At 33.8% G+C, this 16,410-nt stretch overlaps 1 protein-coding gene across 4 annotated transcripts in view; it reads left to right on the forward strand.

Annotated features, from left to right (window-relative positions):
* ASPM (assembly factor for spindle microtubules) overlaps nt 1-14,360 on the forward strand; it is a 62,466-nt gene extending 48,106 nt beyond the window's left edge. For 2 of the 4 annotated variants that reach the window (XM_054452140.2, XM_054452166.2), the window contains 10 exons: nt 2,323-2,489; nt 4,307-4,403; nt 5,229-5,438; nt 6,409-6,558; nt 7,431-7,622; nt 8,080-8,272; nt 8,383-8,537; nt 10,038-10,214; nt 11,507-11,673; nt 14,062-14,360. In XM_054452140.2, coding sequence (XP_054308115.1) covers nt 2,323-2,489; nt 4,307-4,403; nt 5,229-5,438; nt 6,409-6,558; nt 7,431-7,622; nt 8,080-8,272; nt 8,383-8,537; nt 10,038-10,214; nt 11,507-11,673; nt 14,062-14,164 — 1,611 coding nt within the window. In that variant the 3' untranslated portion in view covers nt 14,165-14,360. Of the gene's footprint in view, nt 1-2,322; nt 2,490-4,306; nt 4,404-5,228; nt 5,439-6,408; nt 6,559-7,430; nt 7,623-8,079; nt 8,273-8,382; nt 8,538-10,037; nt 10,219-11,506; nt 11,674-14,061 lie in introns of those variants that run through there. The other 2 variants (XM_054452150.2, XM_054452156.2) reach the window with 2 other exon arrangements.
* The last annotated feature ends 2,050 nt before the right edge of the window (nt 14,361-16,410 follow it).

The following is a 16,410-nucleotide window of genomic DNA, read 5'->3' on the forward strand; positions in this document are numbered from 1 at the left end:
AATGATTAAATAGCCAAAATAACAATCTTATAAAAATTTCTTTTTTCTCTTACATAATTACATAATAAAATTGTATTTTACACATGTAATTTTTAGCATATGCCAGTGGTCTAAAACTTTACTACACATTGGAATCACCTGGAATTTTAAAAAATACTCCTACCTTTAGATATTCTAATTGGTATGGGAAGCAACACAAGCATGGGATTTGTTTCAAAGCTCCCAGGTGACTCTAATGAGCCGCGAAGTTTGGGAGCCACTGGGATATAGTATACATTACTAAATGCTTACATATATATGTAAATATGTATGATATATATATATATATGTATATATGAACTTCTCTGTAGCATTTGGAATTTAAGCACACTTTGTTTGTTCTCTCCACCCTTGGTTTCTTGATACCATAATCTCTTAGCTGTCTTCTTTCCCTCTTAATGCCATGTTGGCTTCTCTTGTCAATGTCTGTAAATTTTGATGTTCTTCAGGTGTGATGTGTGTGTGTAAATATATATATACACATATATCTATACATATGTATAATTTTCTCATTAAAACTTTGTTTTAATGGGTCTCAAAATTCTGTGACAGATTTTTGGTCAATTTGTTTTCATTAAAAAGTACTGATTTTTTAAAACTAGTAACTTAAAACTGCCACAAGCAAAACAAAAAAACACCAAAGTGGTCCACAAAACATTCTCCTTTCCTCCTGAAGGTTTTATGATGCAGTGTTATCATTAACCAGTCTTTTACTGTTACAGTTAAATGGCCAATTGAAACAAACAGTTCTGAGACCATTCTTCTACCACTGATTAAGACTGAGGTGGCAGGTATTGGGGATATACATAAACAATGTATGCAGGTTTACATAAAAACCATATACAATATAGTCTGAATGAGTTAAGGTCATCTCAGAGTAATTTTGGCCATATATAATTATTGCATTATCAGCTGAATTTAGAACCTAATCTAAATATACATTGTGCCTATAGTACTTGTTGTGCTGTGGGATAATTAAGGAATCAGAGAGACCGAGGGATTTGAGGAGGAATTATTTAATTAAGTGCACCGACACAGTTGGATTAACATCCAAAGGACTGAGCCCTGAACAAAGAGTCAAGCTACCTTTTAAGCATTTCGTGGGGCATGGGGAGATCTGTGCAGGGGGAAGCATATTACAGAAGAGAGAAACAAAGACAGTTATTCAAGTAAGAGATGCATTACATTATTTCTTACTTTTTAAGGAACAACATGTTTTACCACTTGAGATTATCTGTCTAGTATCCTTGCAGCTGCACAGCTAGAGAAACAGTCTTCACAATGCCTGGGAAAGGGAGAGATAAGGCTCGCTAGCCACAGAGAGAAAAACACAGTTAATTTTAAAGGACTCCAGCCCTTTCTCTTCCCAAGGGGAATTGGGTTTTCTTACATACAACTGAGTTTTTGCTTACACAGTCTTTAATTTCTTTTAATTCCTCTTCCAGTAGGGATGTTGGAGTCAAATAGACTTGGGTTCAAATCTTGACTCTGTCACTTAACAGCTATGTGCTAACAAGTCCTTCTTAATTTCAATTTTGGATTTTTTTCCTTTTTTATAAAATAGAGATCTTAACCATTTTATAAGATATTTATAAATATTAAGTAAGACAACTCTGCCACTTATTAACCTGTGTGACATCAACAAGTTACTCAATTTCTCTAGGCCTTGATTTCCTCATCTCTAAATTAGAGATAATAGTATTATCTACCCATGTGATTATTAAGGACTAATCTTCTTAGTGCTTAGTTCAATAAGTTGTAGCTGTTATGTAAACCTTTAGTCTTCCAGAAGGTTGTCAAAATCAGAAAGTCTGACAGTCCTATCACAGGAGCTCTCAGGATTCTCCTGCAGGCTGAACACAGAACCCAAAGTAAATATGGATTGGGAAGAATTCCTCTTTCTCCCCAGAACCTACAGTAGGTCAATGTGTTCATTTTCTTTTCTTCCAAATGGATTGAGGTGATGAGGATAATTTACATAATCTGGGGCTTTTCAGACATGTGTGTCTTACAATTTATAAATACTGGTTAGGGTTTTGTTAGGCTGGGCTGGCAGCCAGCCATAAGGTATGTGTGATAAAGCACATAATAGGTGTTCACTATAGTAAGCACCACTGTTCTCAGAAGACTCACTACATGTCAGAGTCTAATAGAGTCATGATATGACTATGCAATTTATTTTTGTCTGCAGTAACCTTATTTTAACTGTCTTATACTGATTTGTCTTATTTACAAAAAAAAAGACAACTGATTGCATACTTATTTTATTTATGTATTTAATAGGCTATATGGAGGAGATATAGAGCCAAGAAATATTTATGTAAAGTGAAAGCTGCCTGCAAGATTCAAGCCTGGTATAGATGTTGGAGAGCACACAAAGAATATCTAGCTATATTAAAAGCTGTTAAAATTATTCAAGGTTGCTTCTATACCAAACTAGAGAGAACACGGTAATGTATCATAGTTCTGTGGAGAGTGTAAAAGTATTTGTGTGTGGTAGCTAAGTCCATACATAAAATAACACTGCTTATTGATTTTTATTTTAAATATTTGTTATGCTTAATTTATATGGTTGGTTTTGTTGATATTTTCTTTATTAAGGAAACAAAATATATCTCTTGTACTGTCTTGCTTTTTTGAGATACAGCATAGCCTTTAATTAATATAATCTAAAAATATTTACATATACTTGATAAATTCAGGTTCATAAGTATTAGAGTAAGGGCAGAAATGTAGCAAGTGAATAAAATCATTTAGTTAAGACTCGATTTTCTAATTAGTGCTTTGGTCCATTTTGCTGGGTGACTTAACTACTGGCAAAATTTGTTTTCTTACTCATTGTTTTTTTCTTTGAACTTTGTATTATTCCTCATACTCTTTGTCATTAATGATGAAGACCCTAATTACCAACCTGTCTATGCTAATTGTATTTCACTATTCCTAGCTTATTTCTCAGACACACATTTTCAGAAGCTGTTACCAGATCATCTTTTTTTAAGTTCATAGTATAAGAATTTTTCTTCAGCTCCCAGAGTTGACGAATTATTGAATCAATGCTGGTTTTAAAGATGGTTTAGGAAAGCACACTAGTGTGAGAGGAATTTTTGGGTGAAGCCCATGGGTAGAAGCAGGGCTTAACATATACAATTGATGGCATGAAGATAGAAGTAGAATGCTGGTTACCAGAGGCTAGGGTAGGGAGAGGGGAGGGGTGGATAAAGACAGGCTGGTTAATGGGTACAAAAATACAGTGAGAAGGAATAAGATTTACTGTTTAGTAGCACAATAGGGCAACTATAGTTAACAATAATTTATTGTATATTTCAAAATAACTAGAGGAATAGAATTAGAAGTTTCCTAATAGAAGGAAATGATAAATGTTCGAGGTGATGGATATCCCATTTACCCTGATTTGATCATTACTCATTGTGTGTTTGAATCAAAGTATCACATGTACTCCGTAAATATTTACAACTATTATATATCCATAAAAATAAAAATTAAAAAGCATATAAAGATACAATTGCTACTATCAGCTATTAAGGACCAGTATCTAATTTTCCTGTAACAGATGCTGAATTTTTCTCAATGGTGTTTGGTCCTATTTTCTAAGAAACATGGCAACAAAACAAGCTACTCATTGTACTTTTTCCACATTATCAATAACAGTAGAAAACCTGTCCATTCTCACATTTTATCTCTTAGTATTATGTTGATCCCTAAAATTTAATCTCTAGCACTCAGATTTTTTAAAATTTTTCTCCAGTTCTGTTTACGAAATATCTCTACTTAGATATTTTGATGATATCTATTTTTCCTTTCAAATGAAAGGAAGTACCTGATGCTGCTTGTAATCACATTCTCTTCTTAACCACCTCCTGTCTGCTCAAAGACTCACTTGCCATGCAGACTCAAATCTTATATTTTACCATTATTTCTACCGTTCCCCCTTTATCTAGTTTTTGTCTAGATCTGGGTAACCATACTTTCTTTTGATCCTGTTCAAAATTCTGTGCCATATTAGAATCATAGAACTTCATATTTCTTACCCACTGGAATATTGCCAATTGTAAAACTTCTTTTGTGTGTGTGTGTAAATTCAGATTGTTAGAACTTAACTATGAATTATACTTGCCCACTTTTTAAAATTCTGTCATTGCCTTTCTTATATTTTATTCTCTTCTAATATTTTAAAGGGGGGAGGCAATAAATACTCATTGAATAAGTTAAAGTAATTTGACATTGCTTTCCAATAACTACTTTTTAGGTTTTTGAATGTGAGAGCATCAGCAATTATCATTCAGAGAAAATGGAGAGCTATACTTTCTGCAAAAATAGCTCATGAACACTTCTTAATGATAAAAGTAGGTATTAAAAATTAATTCACTTGCAAATAACTACTTTAGAAAATAGAAAACATAAAGAATGTTTTGTATTTTTTAATTTTTAAAAATAAATCCTTCGCTGGAAAGAAAAGTGTTTTTAAGGCCTAAGTATGCATTTATTTCACACACCTCTATTTCAGTCAATTAAAAATTATATTCTCCCATAAAAATACTATTTGCTAGTTTTTAAAAATATATAACTGTACAGGCATACCTTGTTTTATTGTACTTCGCTTTATGGTACTTTGCAGATATTGCGTTTTTTATAAATTGAAGGTTTCTGTCAACCCTGTGTTGAGCAAGTCTGTTGGTGCCATATTTCCAGCATCGTGTGCTCACTTTGTGGCTCTGTCTCATTTTGGTAATTCTCACAGGATGTTATGTAATTGAGGAATCTAAGGTGTGCTAGTGGTATGCTGTGTTTTTTCAAGCTACAGACAGCTTCTGTCATAGCTATTTATGATCACTGTGCTCTTTCTATTGTAGCTAGTATTTTTATTAAATGTATTTGTCCTGTAATGTTAGTCCTTTTCCCTCTCACAATGAAAAGTATCAAGAGGATGAGAGGGAAAGAGCACCAGGTATCTATTGACCCTTGACCCTTGGCTTACACCTTTATCTTGGCTATAGACCTATGTGAGTTTAGAAATAATGCTTCATCATCATTTCTTATCTATGAAACATGACATTCTTAGACTATAAATCATAATTACGCCATCTCATTGAGAAATTCAAGAACTTCTAGTGGGTTGGAAATCTTTTTATTTCTACCCATTAATGTTACTTGTAAATTTTTCCTTGTAGAGACATCGAGCTACTTGTTTGATCCAAGCACATTACAGAGGATATAAAGGAAGGCAGGTCTTTCTTCGGCAGAAATCTGCTGCTTTGGTCATACAAAAATATATACGAGCCAGGGAGGCTGGAAAGCGTGAAAGGATAAAATATATTGAATTTAAAAAATCTACAGTTATCCTACAAGCACTGGTGCGTGGTTGGCTAGTACGAAAAAGAGTAAGTATTTTCAAGTAGCATATCTCATTCTTATAAAATGAAAGCACTTGATGTTAAATAGTGTTAAGAAACTTTGGATTTTAGAGAATAATTTCAGAACTAATATGACCATTAACTTGAATTAATTCAAAAATCTGACTGTCAGATTTTTTTTCTCTGATCCTAGTCCCACTATTTCTCACAGGGGTTCACCACCAAAGACGCAAAATAAAATTTCTCTTTTGTAATGAATCTTAACAAAGGAACTGAAAATATGAGAGAGAGGCTCCATATGTGAAAGAGGTTAAATGTTATTCTAGTAGCTTTTTGCCACCACCAAGCAACTTTTGAGATGTTGCAACCAGCATTACTGTGACAGCTTCCACATCTTCAGCAAGAGAGAATTATTTTTAGGGAGGTCATGATATTTAAGCTTACAATATGTGAAGTACTGGCATAGACAAAATAATTTGATTTGAAGTTAAATAGGAGGAATGTTTGTATTTTGTTCATTAAACATCAAGTGAAAGTCTGAAGCCCAACAGCAACTGTAGAAAGCTCCTTCTGCAGAGTCTTATGCTGGAGTTGCACTGTACTATTTAATAGTAGAGAAATTAATTCACATAATTTTTCTGATTTAATATCACCATTTCCAAGAGTTCTGCTTAGAATTCTGTAACATTTGTTGAGTTTAATATTTATACCCTTCTCTAAAAGGGCAGTCTAGTTGAATTAGAAGCTATGGTTATTTAGTAAAGTACCCAAAATATAATTTTGCTTTCTACACTCTGAGTTATGAGTTATACTACTGGAAATATTGTATAGTACAATATTGTAATTACTTTGAATTACAATATAAGTAATTGTAATGATTAAAAATTAGTTATTCTTGCTAGTTTATATAATTTGATGTTGAGGTTATACAAAAAAAAAACACATTGATTAACTTAGGAGGCAGATACTTGAATATGCTTTGTTTTTTCACCTTTAGATTTTAGAACAGAGAGCCAAAATTCGACTTCTTCACTTCACTGCAGCTGCATATTATCACCTGAATGCTCTTAGAATTCAAAGAGCCTATAAACTTTACCTGGCTGTGAAGAATGCTAACAAGCAGGTTAATTCAGTCATCTGTATTCAGGTTTGCTTCTTCTTTGCGGTAAAACTATATGATATAATTTTTCTGTTAGAAATTTTTGATATGTAATAAACAATTTCCAAATGCTTTATGCTAAGGTTGTACAACATTTAGCCTTTCACCGTATAGCTGTTAGAATGATTTGAGGGTTAGAAATAGATTGATGTTTTATGGCACAGTAATAAAGTTGTAAATTATTGTCTGATGTAATTGTACTCATTCACATTCCTGCCAGCAAAGTCTTGAGGGTACCTTGTTTCTCTACATGCTTGCCAGCATAAAGTATCAGAAGACTTTCTGATTTTTGCCATTCTAATGAATGGGAAATAGCATCTCATTTTTGTTTGGGATTTACTTGATGGCTAATGATTCTAAAATTATATTCTATATGTTGGTTATTCAAGTTCTTATCTATGTACTTTTTTTTAACATCTTTTTCTCATACACTTTGCCCATTTTTCCATTGGCTGTTCTTTTTTATTATGATTTATAGGAGTTCTTTATATATTTTGAAGAAGAATTCTATTTGTTTATATATATTAACATACATTTACATATAAAATATTTAGTAAAAAAAATGCAGAATGATACATGCAGTTTGGTGGAATTGTAAAATGAAGACGTTGTTGTCCAGGATTAAATATACTCCTGTGCATGTGTGTGCACACACACACACACACACACACAAGCACCCAACATGGACTGGAAAGGTTTTTGCACCAAGTGGAGTGGGGAAGTAATGCCTCTGCGGAAAGCTGAAAGATTTCTTGATATACTGTTCTATTTCTTTCATTTATGTATAAATGTATATTTGTATATTTTTTTTAAAAAAACCTGAAGTAGAAATGAAAAACAAAATTCTATGTTTTAAACAGAGATGGTTTCGAGCAAGATTACAACGAAAGAGATTTATTCAGAAATATCATAGCATCAAAAAGATTGAGCATGAAGGTCAAGAATGTCTGAGCCAGCAAAATAGGGCTGCATCAGTAATACAGAAAGCAGTGCGCCATTTTCTCCTCCGTAAAAAGCAGGAAAAATTCACTAGTGGAATCATTAAAATTCAGGTAATTGAAACTTGTATAGTTTTAGTTCAAAACTTTGGTTTGCAATTCATCTACACGACATCTAACACTATAAAAACATAGTTACCATTTTAAAAAGCTAACACATTAGCCAGTAGAATAACTGATAAGCACTACACTACCATAATTTCATTGCTAAGCTCTTTATTTTCAGATGCTCTAGAGGAGGTTTATAATCAAGAAGTAAAAATATTTTAACATTTTGAATAAATTTAGACATCTTCGGTTGATAAATGCTGTCCAGTTTACATACAGGAATATTATCTGTATTTCTTTTTTTGAAAATTGATTTTGCTATTTATTTGAACTTGAGATTTTAATTGAAATGTACGTGATCATGTCAAATTTACTGAAAATGTTTACATTGTGAAAACAGATGTAGATATAAATAGAAAACATTGGCTATAATCTCAAAATTACTGTGTTTTATCTCTTTAAGGCATTATGGAGAGGCTATTCTTGGAGGAAGAAAAATGATTGTACAAAAATTAAAGCTATACGACTAAGTCTTCAAGTTGTTAATAGGGAGATTCGAGAAGAAAACAAACTCTACAAAAGAACTGCACTTGCACTTCATTACCTTTTGACATATAAGCACCTTTCTGCCATTCTTGAGGCCTTAAAACACCTAGGTTAGTTTGTGTTAACATGTTTAAAGAATGATGTAATACTACATTATTAGCTAAAACTTCATTTTGTTGCTGTAAATTTACCTGTGTGTGTGTGTTTTTTTTTCTTTCAGAGGTAGTTACTAGATTGTCTCCACTTTGTTGTGAGAACATGGCCCAGAGTGGAGCAATTTCTAAAATATTTGTTTTGATCCGAAGTTGCAATCGCAGTGTTCCTTGTATGGAAGTCATCAGATATGCTGTGCAAGTCTTGCTTAATGTATCTAAGGTAGTTTTTCATTTTATTAATGAGACATTCACTGGTCAACAAATATGCCACTGCAAATTAAGTTTGTGTTTACTCATCACTAGGGCTTAAATCTCTAAGTTAAAATTCATTTATGTGCAAGAGTCTTAGGGTGAAAAAATGTTTATTAACATAAATGTAGATTTAAATACCAATTTTTGTATTATTTTATTTCCTCAGTCTTTATAATATTAAAAACTGATGATTAATAATATTTAAAACAATGATGATTAAAAGTTATTAAGTACTTACTACATGCTAGTATTTTTCATGCATTGTTTAATCCTCATAATAATCCTTTAAAGTAGTTCATATTATTATTCCCATTTTATAGAGAAAAAATAATACTAATTATAGAAATTAGGTTCCTCCCGTAAGAACCTGAGTGTGATAAGTGGTAGAGTTGAATTTGGATTCATTTCTGTCTGCCTTTAGAGGTGGTGATGTTATCTACTGCATTATATCAAAATAGTATTACCACATTATAATTATGTCTAGCAAAGCATGTGAAAGAAAAATATTGCTATAACTTAGTTACTCTGTAACTGTTAATCTGTGTATCAGAATTTGTCTTTTGGCTTTGGACTATTCCAAACTATATTCTCTGCAACCAAAGGTTGAAAGATTTCTCTTTCCTACTCAACTTTACAGTGACAACTTAAAGCACTTTACCCAATATTTTTATTTTGAGAGGTAGTGGTTAAGAACACAGATCTGAAGCCAAACTGCTTGAGTTTGAATCCCAGCTCAGTAGCTTATTATAGGTTACTCAGCTTCTCTGTACTTTACTTTCTGCAACTGTAAAATGAGTATAGTAACAGTACTCAAAACGTTATTGTGAGGATTGAGTTAATACACATTAATACATAAACATGCCATACAAAGTGTCAGCTATGTTGTTTTGTTATTTTTATCTTAGTATCATTATTTGTTACCATGCAAATTTCACTATGAATCTAGTAATACAATTAGAAAAATGAGGCATGGAAAATATATCTTAGACTTATTAGTATCAAATGTATTTTGTTTTATTTTCGAGCAAGCTCTTCTTCCTCTCCAGGAGCATGTAATAGAGTAACTAATTAGATCCTGCCTTTATCATTATCTTACCTATGATTAATAATAACACAGATAAGTTATCTTTTTCCTTAGAGATTCTTACTAAAGTGGTCTTATCTTTAAAAGTTTGCTTTTATTGACTTCAAGATGTTTGTTTTCAGAGGTTTTAAATTTGATTTATTTTACATGAAACTTTAGAATTAGGGGGAAAAGATTAAGATTAAAATGTGAATACACATATATGATAGATCCGTAAATGATGATAATATCAAAGCTATTTCACAAAGTCCTTTGCACTTGCTGCAGGTGGTCCAAAAATTTGGCTATAGTAAGTATGGACTTTTGTATTTTGTTTTTTTGGTTGGGTTGTTTGTAAATGTATGTGTTTATTACAACTTTTAATTTCATTCTGTTCTCTTCAAGTATGAGAAAACTACTTCAGCAGTTTATGATGTAGAAAATTGTATAGATATACTATTGGAGCTTTTGCAGATATACCGAGAAAAGCCTGGTAATAAAGTTGCAGACAAAGGCGGAAGCATTTTTACAAAAACTTGTTGTTTGTTGGCTATTTTACTGAAGACAACAAATAGAGCCTCTGTAAGTATTAGTCAGTTGCCTTTCTTTAAGATTATTTTTCTGTGGTCTTAAGTCTATGACTTTTATAGTTTTCCTTTAGTAATTATCACTCTAAAATAGGGTTTTATGTGTGTTCAAACCTGCTTTTTGCACTGATAAAATGAGTTCAGGATGTATCTATGAGTTGTTTCTTTCTGATATACTAAAGAAACTGAATTCTGAAAATAAATTTATTACAGCTATGTAAGTAACCATTTCCCATTTACTAGAGAGAAAAGTATCCTAGCAAGACAGAAAACCAGACAGATATAACTTCTCATCTTCCTGTTGTAACCATAATTGTATTTCAAGCTTTTCTACGATGAGACCTCTGAGTCATTCTTTTTAAGTGTCACAGTTAACATGGGGAAACCATAGGCCATAATTGGACTGTGGCCTTTATCCTGATAAGTGGGAACCACTGCAGGGTAAAGCAAGGGAATTATATTTTCCAATTTAAATTTTAACAACATTCTGGCTTCTGATTGAAGAATGAATTTGGGAGAGCATGTGTGGATATAGGGAGACCATCAAAGAAGGTGGCAAGTGTTGATATGTAGTGATCTAGGCAAGAGATTGTGCTTGTCTTAGGATTGTGTCACTGAGAGGTAAGTAGAAGACTTTGGAAACTGCAGAGGCAAACTTTTCAAGACTTGGTAACTGGATATGATAGGTATGTTGACTATAATTCTTATGTTGACTATAATAATTCCTTCTTGTATTCAATGTGGAGTTAAGTATGCAACTTTTGAATATTTATCTTCTTTATAATTGCCTTGCAAATTAGCTCGTAATTTAAATCAATCTACCTGCCAAACTTGGTGAGGTTTCTTTGATTATTCAAAGCTTAAAAGTTTACTGCAGGCTGGGCACGGTGGCTCACACCTGTAATCCCAGCACTTTGGGAGGCCGAGGCAGGCAGATCACGAGGTCAGGAGATTGAGACCATCCTGGCTCACACAGTGAAACTCCATCTCTACTAAAAATACAAAAAAAAAAAATTAGCCGGGTGTGGTGGCGGGTGCCTGTAATCCCAGCTACTCGGGAGGCTGAGGCAGGAGAATGGCATGAACCCGGGAGGTGGAGGTTGCAGTGAGCTAAGATCGCACCACTGCACTTCAGCCTGGGCGACAGAGCAAGAGAGACCATCTCAAAAAAGAAAAAAAAAAGGTTTACTGTATAGTTTTTATTTATTATGTTTGATTTTGCTAGTCTAAAAGAGATAAAATTTTAGTTCTTATTACTTTTTAGTAACTGTGCATTTTATTTTGTAGGTACGAAGTAGGTCCAAAGTTGTTGACCGTATTTACAGTCTCTACAAACTTACAGCTCATAAACATAAAATGAATACTGAAAGAATACTTTACAAGCAAAAGAAGAATTCTTCTATAAGCATTCCTTTTATCCCAGAAACACCTGTAAGGACCAGAATAGTTTCAAGGTAAGCAGTTAAATATAGTCCATAAATTTGTGTCAGTGTTCATTCATTCATTTAACAAATATTTATTGAGCACTTACCATAAACAAGATGTGCTTTTCAGTGGAGAAACAACATATGAATAAGAATGGAATGTTTGGTAAATTTAAAAGAGGCAATCTTGGTAAATAATGAAATAACATTATACTGTAGCTTTGGACATTTAGTAGTTATTCAACAAACTTCTTGTATTAAATAGTTAAGAGCTAAGGCTAAGAAGCTTGTTATAAGTTTTGTTATTTTATTTTATTTATTTTATTTTGCATGAAAGACAAACTACACTGTTTAAGAAGTGCCAAAAGTCCTTCTTAGCCAAAATATCAACCTCCAGTCCTCCCATAATCACCCTGATTCTTGAAATTTCTCGTTCTGGAAATTTAGATTGACATTTTCTGATTTTATTGGCAAAAAGATTTAATTTATTTTGGTGAACTGTCATGGCATTTAATTAGTGTTTTTCCTCCCTTCCTTCTTTCTCCCTCCTCCTTTTTTTCTTCCCCCTTCTCCCTCTCTCCCTTCCTTCCTTCTTTCCTTCTTGAGACTTAGCAATTCTCTATACTAGGTACAAATCCTACATTATTGACAACACACTATTTCTTGACCTGAGTGGTTACACAGCCATTAGCTTTATAATTATACTCATAATTATAAATTGTATAATGTAGTTATAAATTGGTTTTATGCATGCATATTTCACAGCATAATGTAAAGTTCATTTGCTTGAACTATATTAATGGGACCATTTCTACATGTTTTTTAGGGACTTGGTAGAATTTAATATTCATTATGTTTTAAAAGCTCATACTAACATGAATAGATTCTCTTAAAATTTTGATGTAGGTCAGGCTTTTGAGGTAAAATTTACTGACAGTATAAATGCATCCTTTAAATGTATGCAATTCAATTCGTTTTGACAAATGTATACAGTTAGGAAACTACCACCACTGAGATACAAAATATTTCTATAACACAAAGTTTCCTTATGCCCATTTGTTGTCAGTTCTCTTTCTTTATTCCCTGGATTTTGGGAACTACTGATCTGGTTTTTGTACCTTTAGTTTTGCCATTTTTATACTGTCACATATATGGAATCATATAGTAGATAGCTTTTTGTGACTGGATTCTTTTCCTTAGCATAATGCTTTTGAAATTTGTCCATGTTTATGCGTGGATTTGAATTTCATTCCTTTCTATCACTTAGTACTATTCCATTGTATGGTCGTACCACACTTTGTTCGCTCACCAATTGATATATCTTTGGATTTTTAACAGGACAAAATAAGATGATGGAAATGCATATAGTAGGGAATTATGTGAGAAGATGCATGAACTCCCTCGGTTTGATACTATTTTCTCAATAAGTTTGAGAGTATAAACTCAACAACTCAGAAGCAGCTCAGAGGGTATGGAGGGGAAGTTTGAAAAGAGGAAAGGATCAAGATAGTCATCTTGGAGAGAAAGGGAGTGTGCTGGCAATTTCAAATCCTCATTTTAGATTTGCAATTATTGGCAAAAAATAAAGTCAGCTTGGTTGTGTAAACATTTTTAGTAATATGCAGCTGTATAGGAATGGAGAAGGCAGATATTTTGACTCAATTTGAAATCCAAGTAGAATTCTTCAGACTAGTTTGGTAGGAGAGAGAGACAACAGTTAATGGCATTTGCAAAGGTTTTGATAATACTGATGCTCCTGAGCTAGATACACAGGAAAAGTAAGGACAGCATTCTGGTGGATGTTGGGTATGTGTTGAGGCCAAATGAAATGGAGATCTCAGTGGGGTAGAAGAACTGGTTCAGTGACTGTGCTGGAGCATATGACATGGATGAATCAGAAATGGTGGATGGAGAACGGAAGTCTCAAATTAAGATTTCAGTGGTCACACACTTTCTGATGATGACAAAGTCTAGTATGTGATCATATTAAAAAGGATTGGTTAAGGTAGAATTGAAGGAAAGCGGGGTAAAAACAGACTAGGTTGTTGGCCTTTTGTCCACATAGATGTTGCTGTTGCTGAGAACGGTGACAGTGGGTAAGAGGAGACCAAGAACCAGGTTTACAAGGAATAAGACACTGAGAGTTTGGCTGATGACCAAAAGGCAGTGGTCAAGCTAAATAGCATAAGCTTCAAAGAAGCCAGCATTATTTTTTAGAAAGGATGGAGAGAAATAGTCTGGAACTAGTGATGGGCAATAATATGAAGTTCTCCCACCTCTTTGAGCAGTTTGTAAGGGAAATGATGTGTTCAGGAGTAGCTACAATTTAGTTAAGACAAAAAAGGTGAAGGTAACTCTTAAGAGAAGAACTTTATTAACGCTAGCTTTTTTTTTTTTTTTTTTTTTTTTTTTAAACAGACTTAAGCCAAATTGGGTTTTGAGAAGAGATAACATGGAAGAAATCACAAATCCCCTGCAAGCTATTCAAATGGTGATGGATACGCTTGGCATTCCTTATTAGTAAATGTAAACATTTTCAGTATGTATAGTGTAAAGAAATATTAAAGTCAATCATGAGTATGTAAAGTGATTTTTGCTCTCTGTGTACAACTTTTAAAATCTGACTTTGTTTTAAAAAACCAAACTGTTCATTACATTCTTCATTTTTTATTATTTATAGTTTTATGCATGTAATAAACTAATATGTCATAAGATGATTATATTATTCCTGTCTATTATCTTAAAGTATTATAGTAGTTCCAATGTAATCTTATTACTAAAAGGAAATAATAGCTGATTACACCTTTTTTGTAGGTAAGTTGAATTTTCATAAAACAAATGTTAGAAATTGAAGATCTGTCTACTCACTAAGAAGTGAGACTAGGATAAAACAATCTCACAAATTCATATCAATGGCATCCTTATCCATATCCTTGACTGGCTAAAGCACCCAGATAAGCAAGTGAGCCCTTCCTTGTAGGCTCACAAAAAGAATATACCCACCACTATATTTACTAAAAATTCTTACCATTGAACTGATGGGTGTTATAATTTGAAGTGGAAGGAACATGTTATTGCTTATAATAGAATCTTGTTGTATAGTTATGCACCACAGACCTGAAAATGATTCAGTATTGAAATGTAATTTTTTTTCTACGCTTTGAGTCACTGTTACTAGTATCTGTGGTTTCAGGGCCACAGATGTCTAATTCTTATGGGTGAAATCTGATAGAGTCTCAAAGTCTGCCCATGGGAGTTAGAATCCCTGAGCTCATCCTTTTCTTTCATCACTTTGTTCAGCGAACTTAGGACTAATCAACTAACTTCATTATATTCCTTGGTTCTCCACATATGGTCAAAGGTATTATTTATAAGACACTAAACTCCTTGCTTCTCTGGAGCAGTTAATAAGGAGTATCAAATGCATTTATTTTGCATAACTCTCTAAACAATTCACATCAAAAACTATCAGTGTTCTCCATACTATTAGAAATAGAGTCCTTAGCATTTTTGGATCTAATCAGATTAAACAGCCAACTCCAGAAACCCCAAAACCAACTAAAGAAATCCTTCCTTAAAACTCTGTTCCTCTAGAACAACTACTGGTACCAATCTGTATTAGTCAGGGTTCTCCAGAGGGAAAGAACTAATAGTATATATGTATACATGAAAGGAAATTCATTAGGGAGAATTGGCTCATGTGATGAAATGGAGAAGTCTTAGGATAAGCTGTCTGCAAGCCGGGGAAGAAAGAAGCCAGTAGTGGCTCAATTTGAATCCAGCAGTCTCAAAAGCAAGGAAGCCAACAGTTCAGCCTTCAGCCTGTGTCTAAAGGCCTGAGAGCCCCCAGCAAACCACTGGCGTGATTCCAAGAGTCCAAAGGCCAAAGAACCTGGAGTCTGATGTCCAAAGGCAGGAGGAACAGAAGAAAGCATTCAGCGTGGGAGAAAGATGGAAGCCAGAAGACTCAGCAAGCCAGTTTTTCCCACCTTCTTTCACCTGCTTTGTTCCAGTTGTGCTGGCAGCTGATTGGATGGTGCCCACCCACATTGAGGATGGGTCTCCCTCTCCCAGTCCACTGACTCAAATGTCAATCTCGGGTCTCTATCTCTCAGTCCACTGACTCAAATTTTAATCTCCTCTGGCAACACCCTCACAGACACATCAAGAAACAATACTTTACCAGCTATGCAGGCATCCTTAAATGCAATCAAGTTGATATCTAATGTATTAGTCCATTTTCACACTGCTGATAAAGACATACCTGAGACTAGTTAATTTATACAGGAAAAAGGATTTAAGGGACTTACAGTTACATGTGGCTGGGGATGCCTTGCAATCATGGCAAAAGGCAAGGAGGAGCAAGTCACATCTTACGTGGATGGCAGCAGGCAAAAAGAACTTGTGCAGGGAAGCTCCACCTTATAAAGCCATCAGATCTTGTAAGACTTATTTAATATGAGAAGAACAGCACAGGGAAAACTACCCCTATGATTCAGTTACCTCTTACTGGGTCCCTCCCACAACACGTGGGAATTCAAGATGACATTTGGGTGGAGAAACAGCCAAAACATCATTCTGTCCTGGACCATACCAAATCTCATATCCTCATATTTCTAAACCAATCATACCTTCCCAACCGTCCCCTAAGTCTTAACCCATTTCAGCATTAACTCAAAAGTTCACAGTCAAAAGTCTCATCCAAGACAAGGCAAGTTTCTTTTATGTAGGAGCCTGGAAAATCAAGCAGGCTAGTTACTTCCTAGA

Source organism: Pongo pygmaeus, chromosome 1 (assembly GCF_028885625.2).
Source record: "Pongo pygmaeus isolate AG05252 chromosome 1, NHGRI_mPonPyg2-v2.0_pri, whole genome shotgun sequence".
Taxonomy (NCBI): domain Eukaryota; kingdom Metazoa; phylum Chordata; class Mammalia; order Primates; family Hominidae; genus Pongo; species Pongo pygmaeus.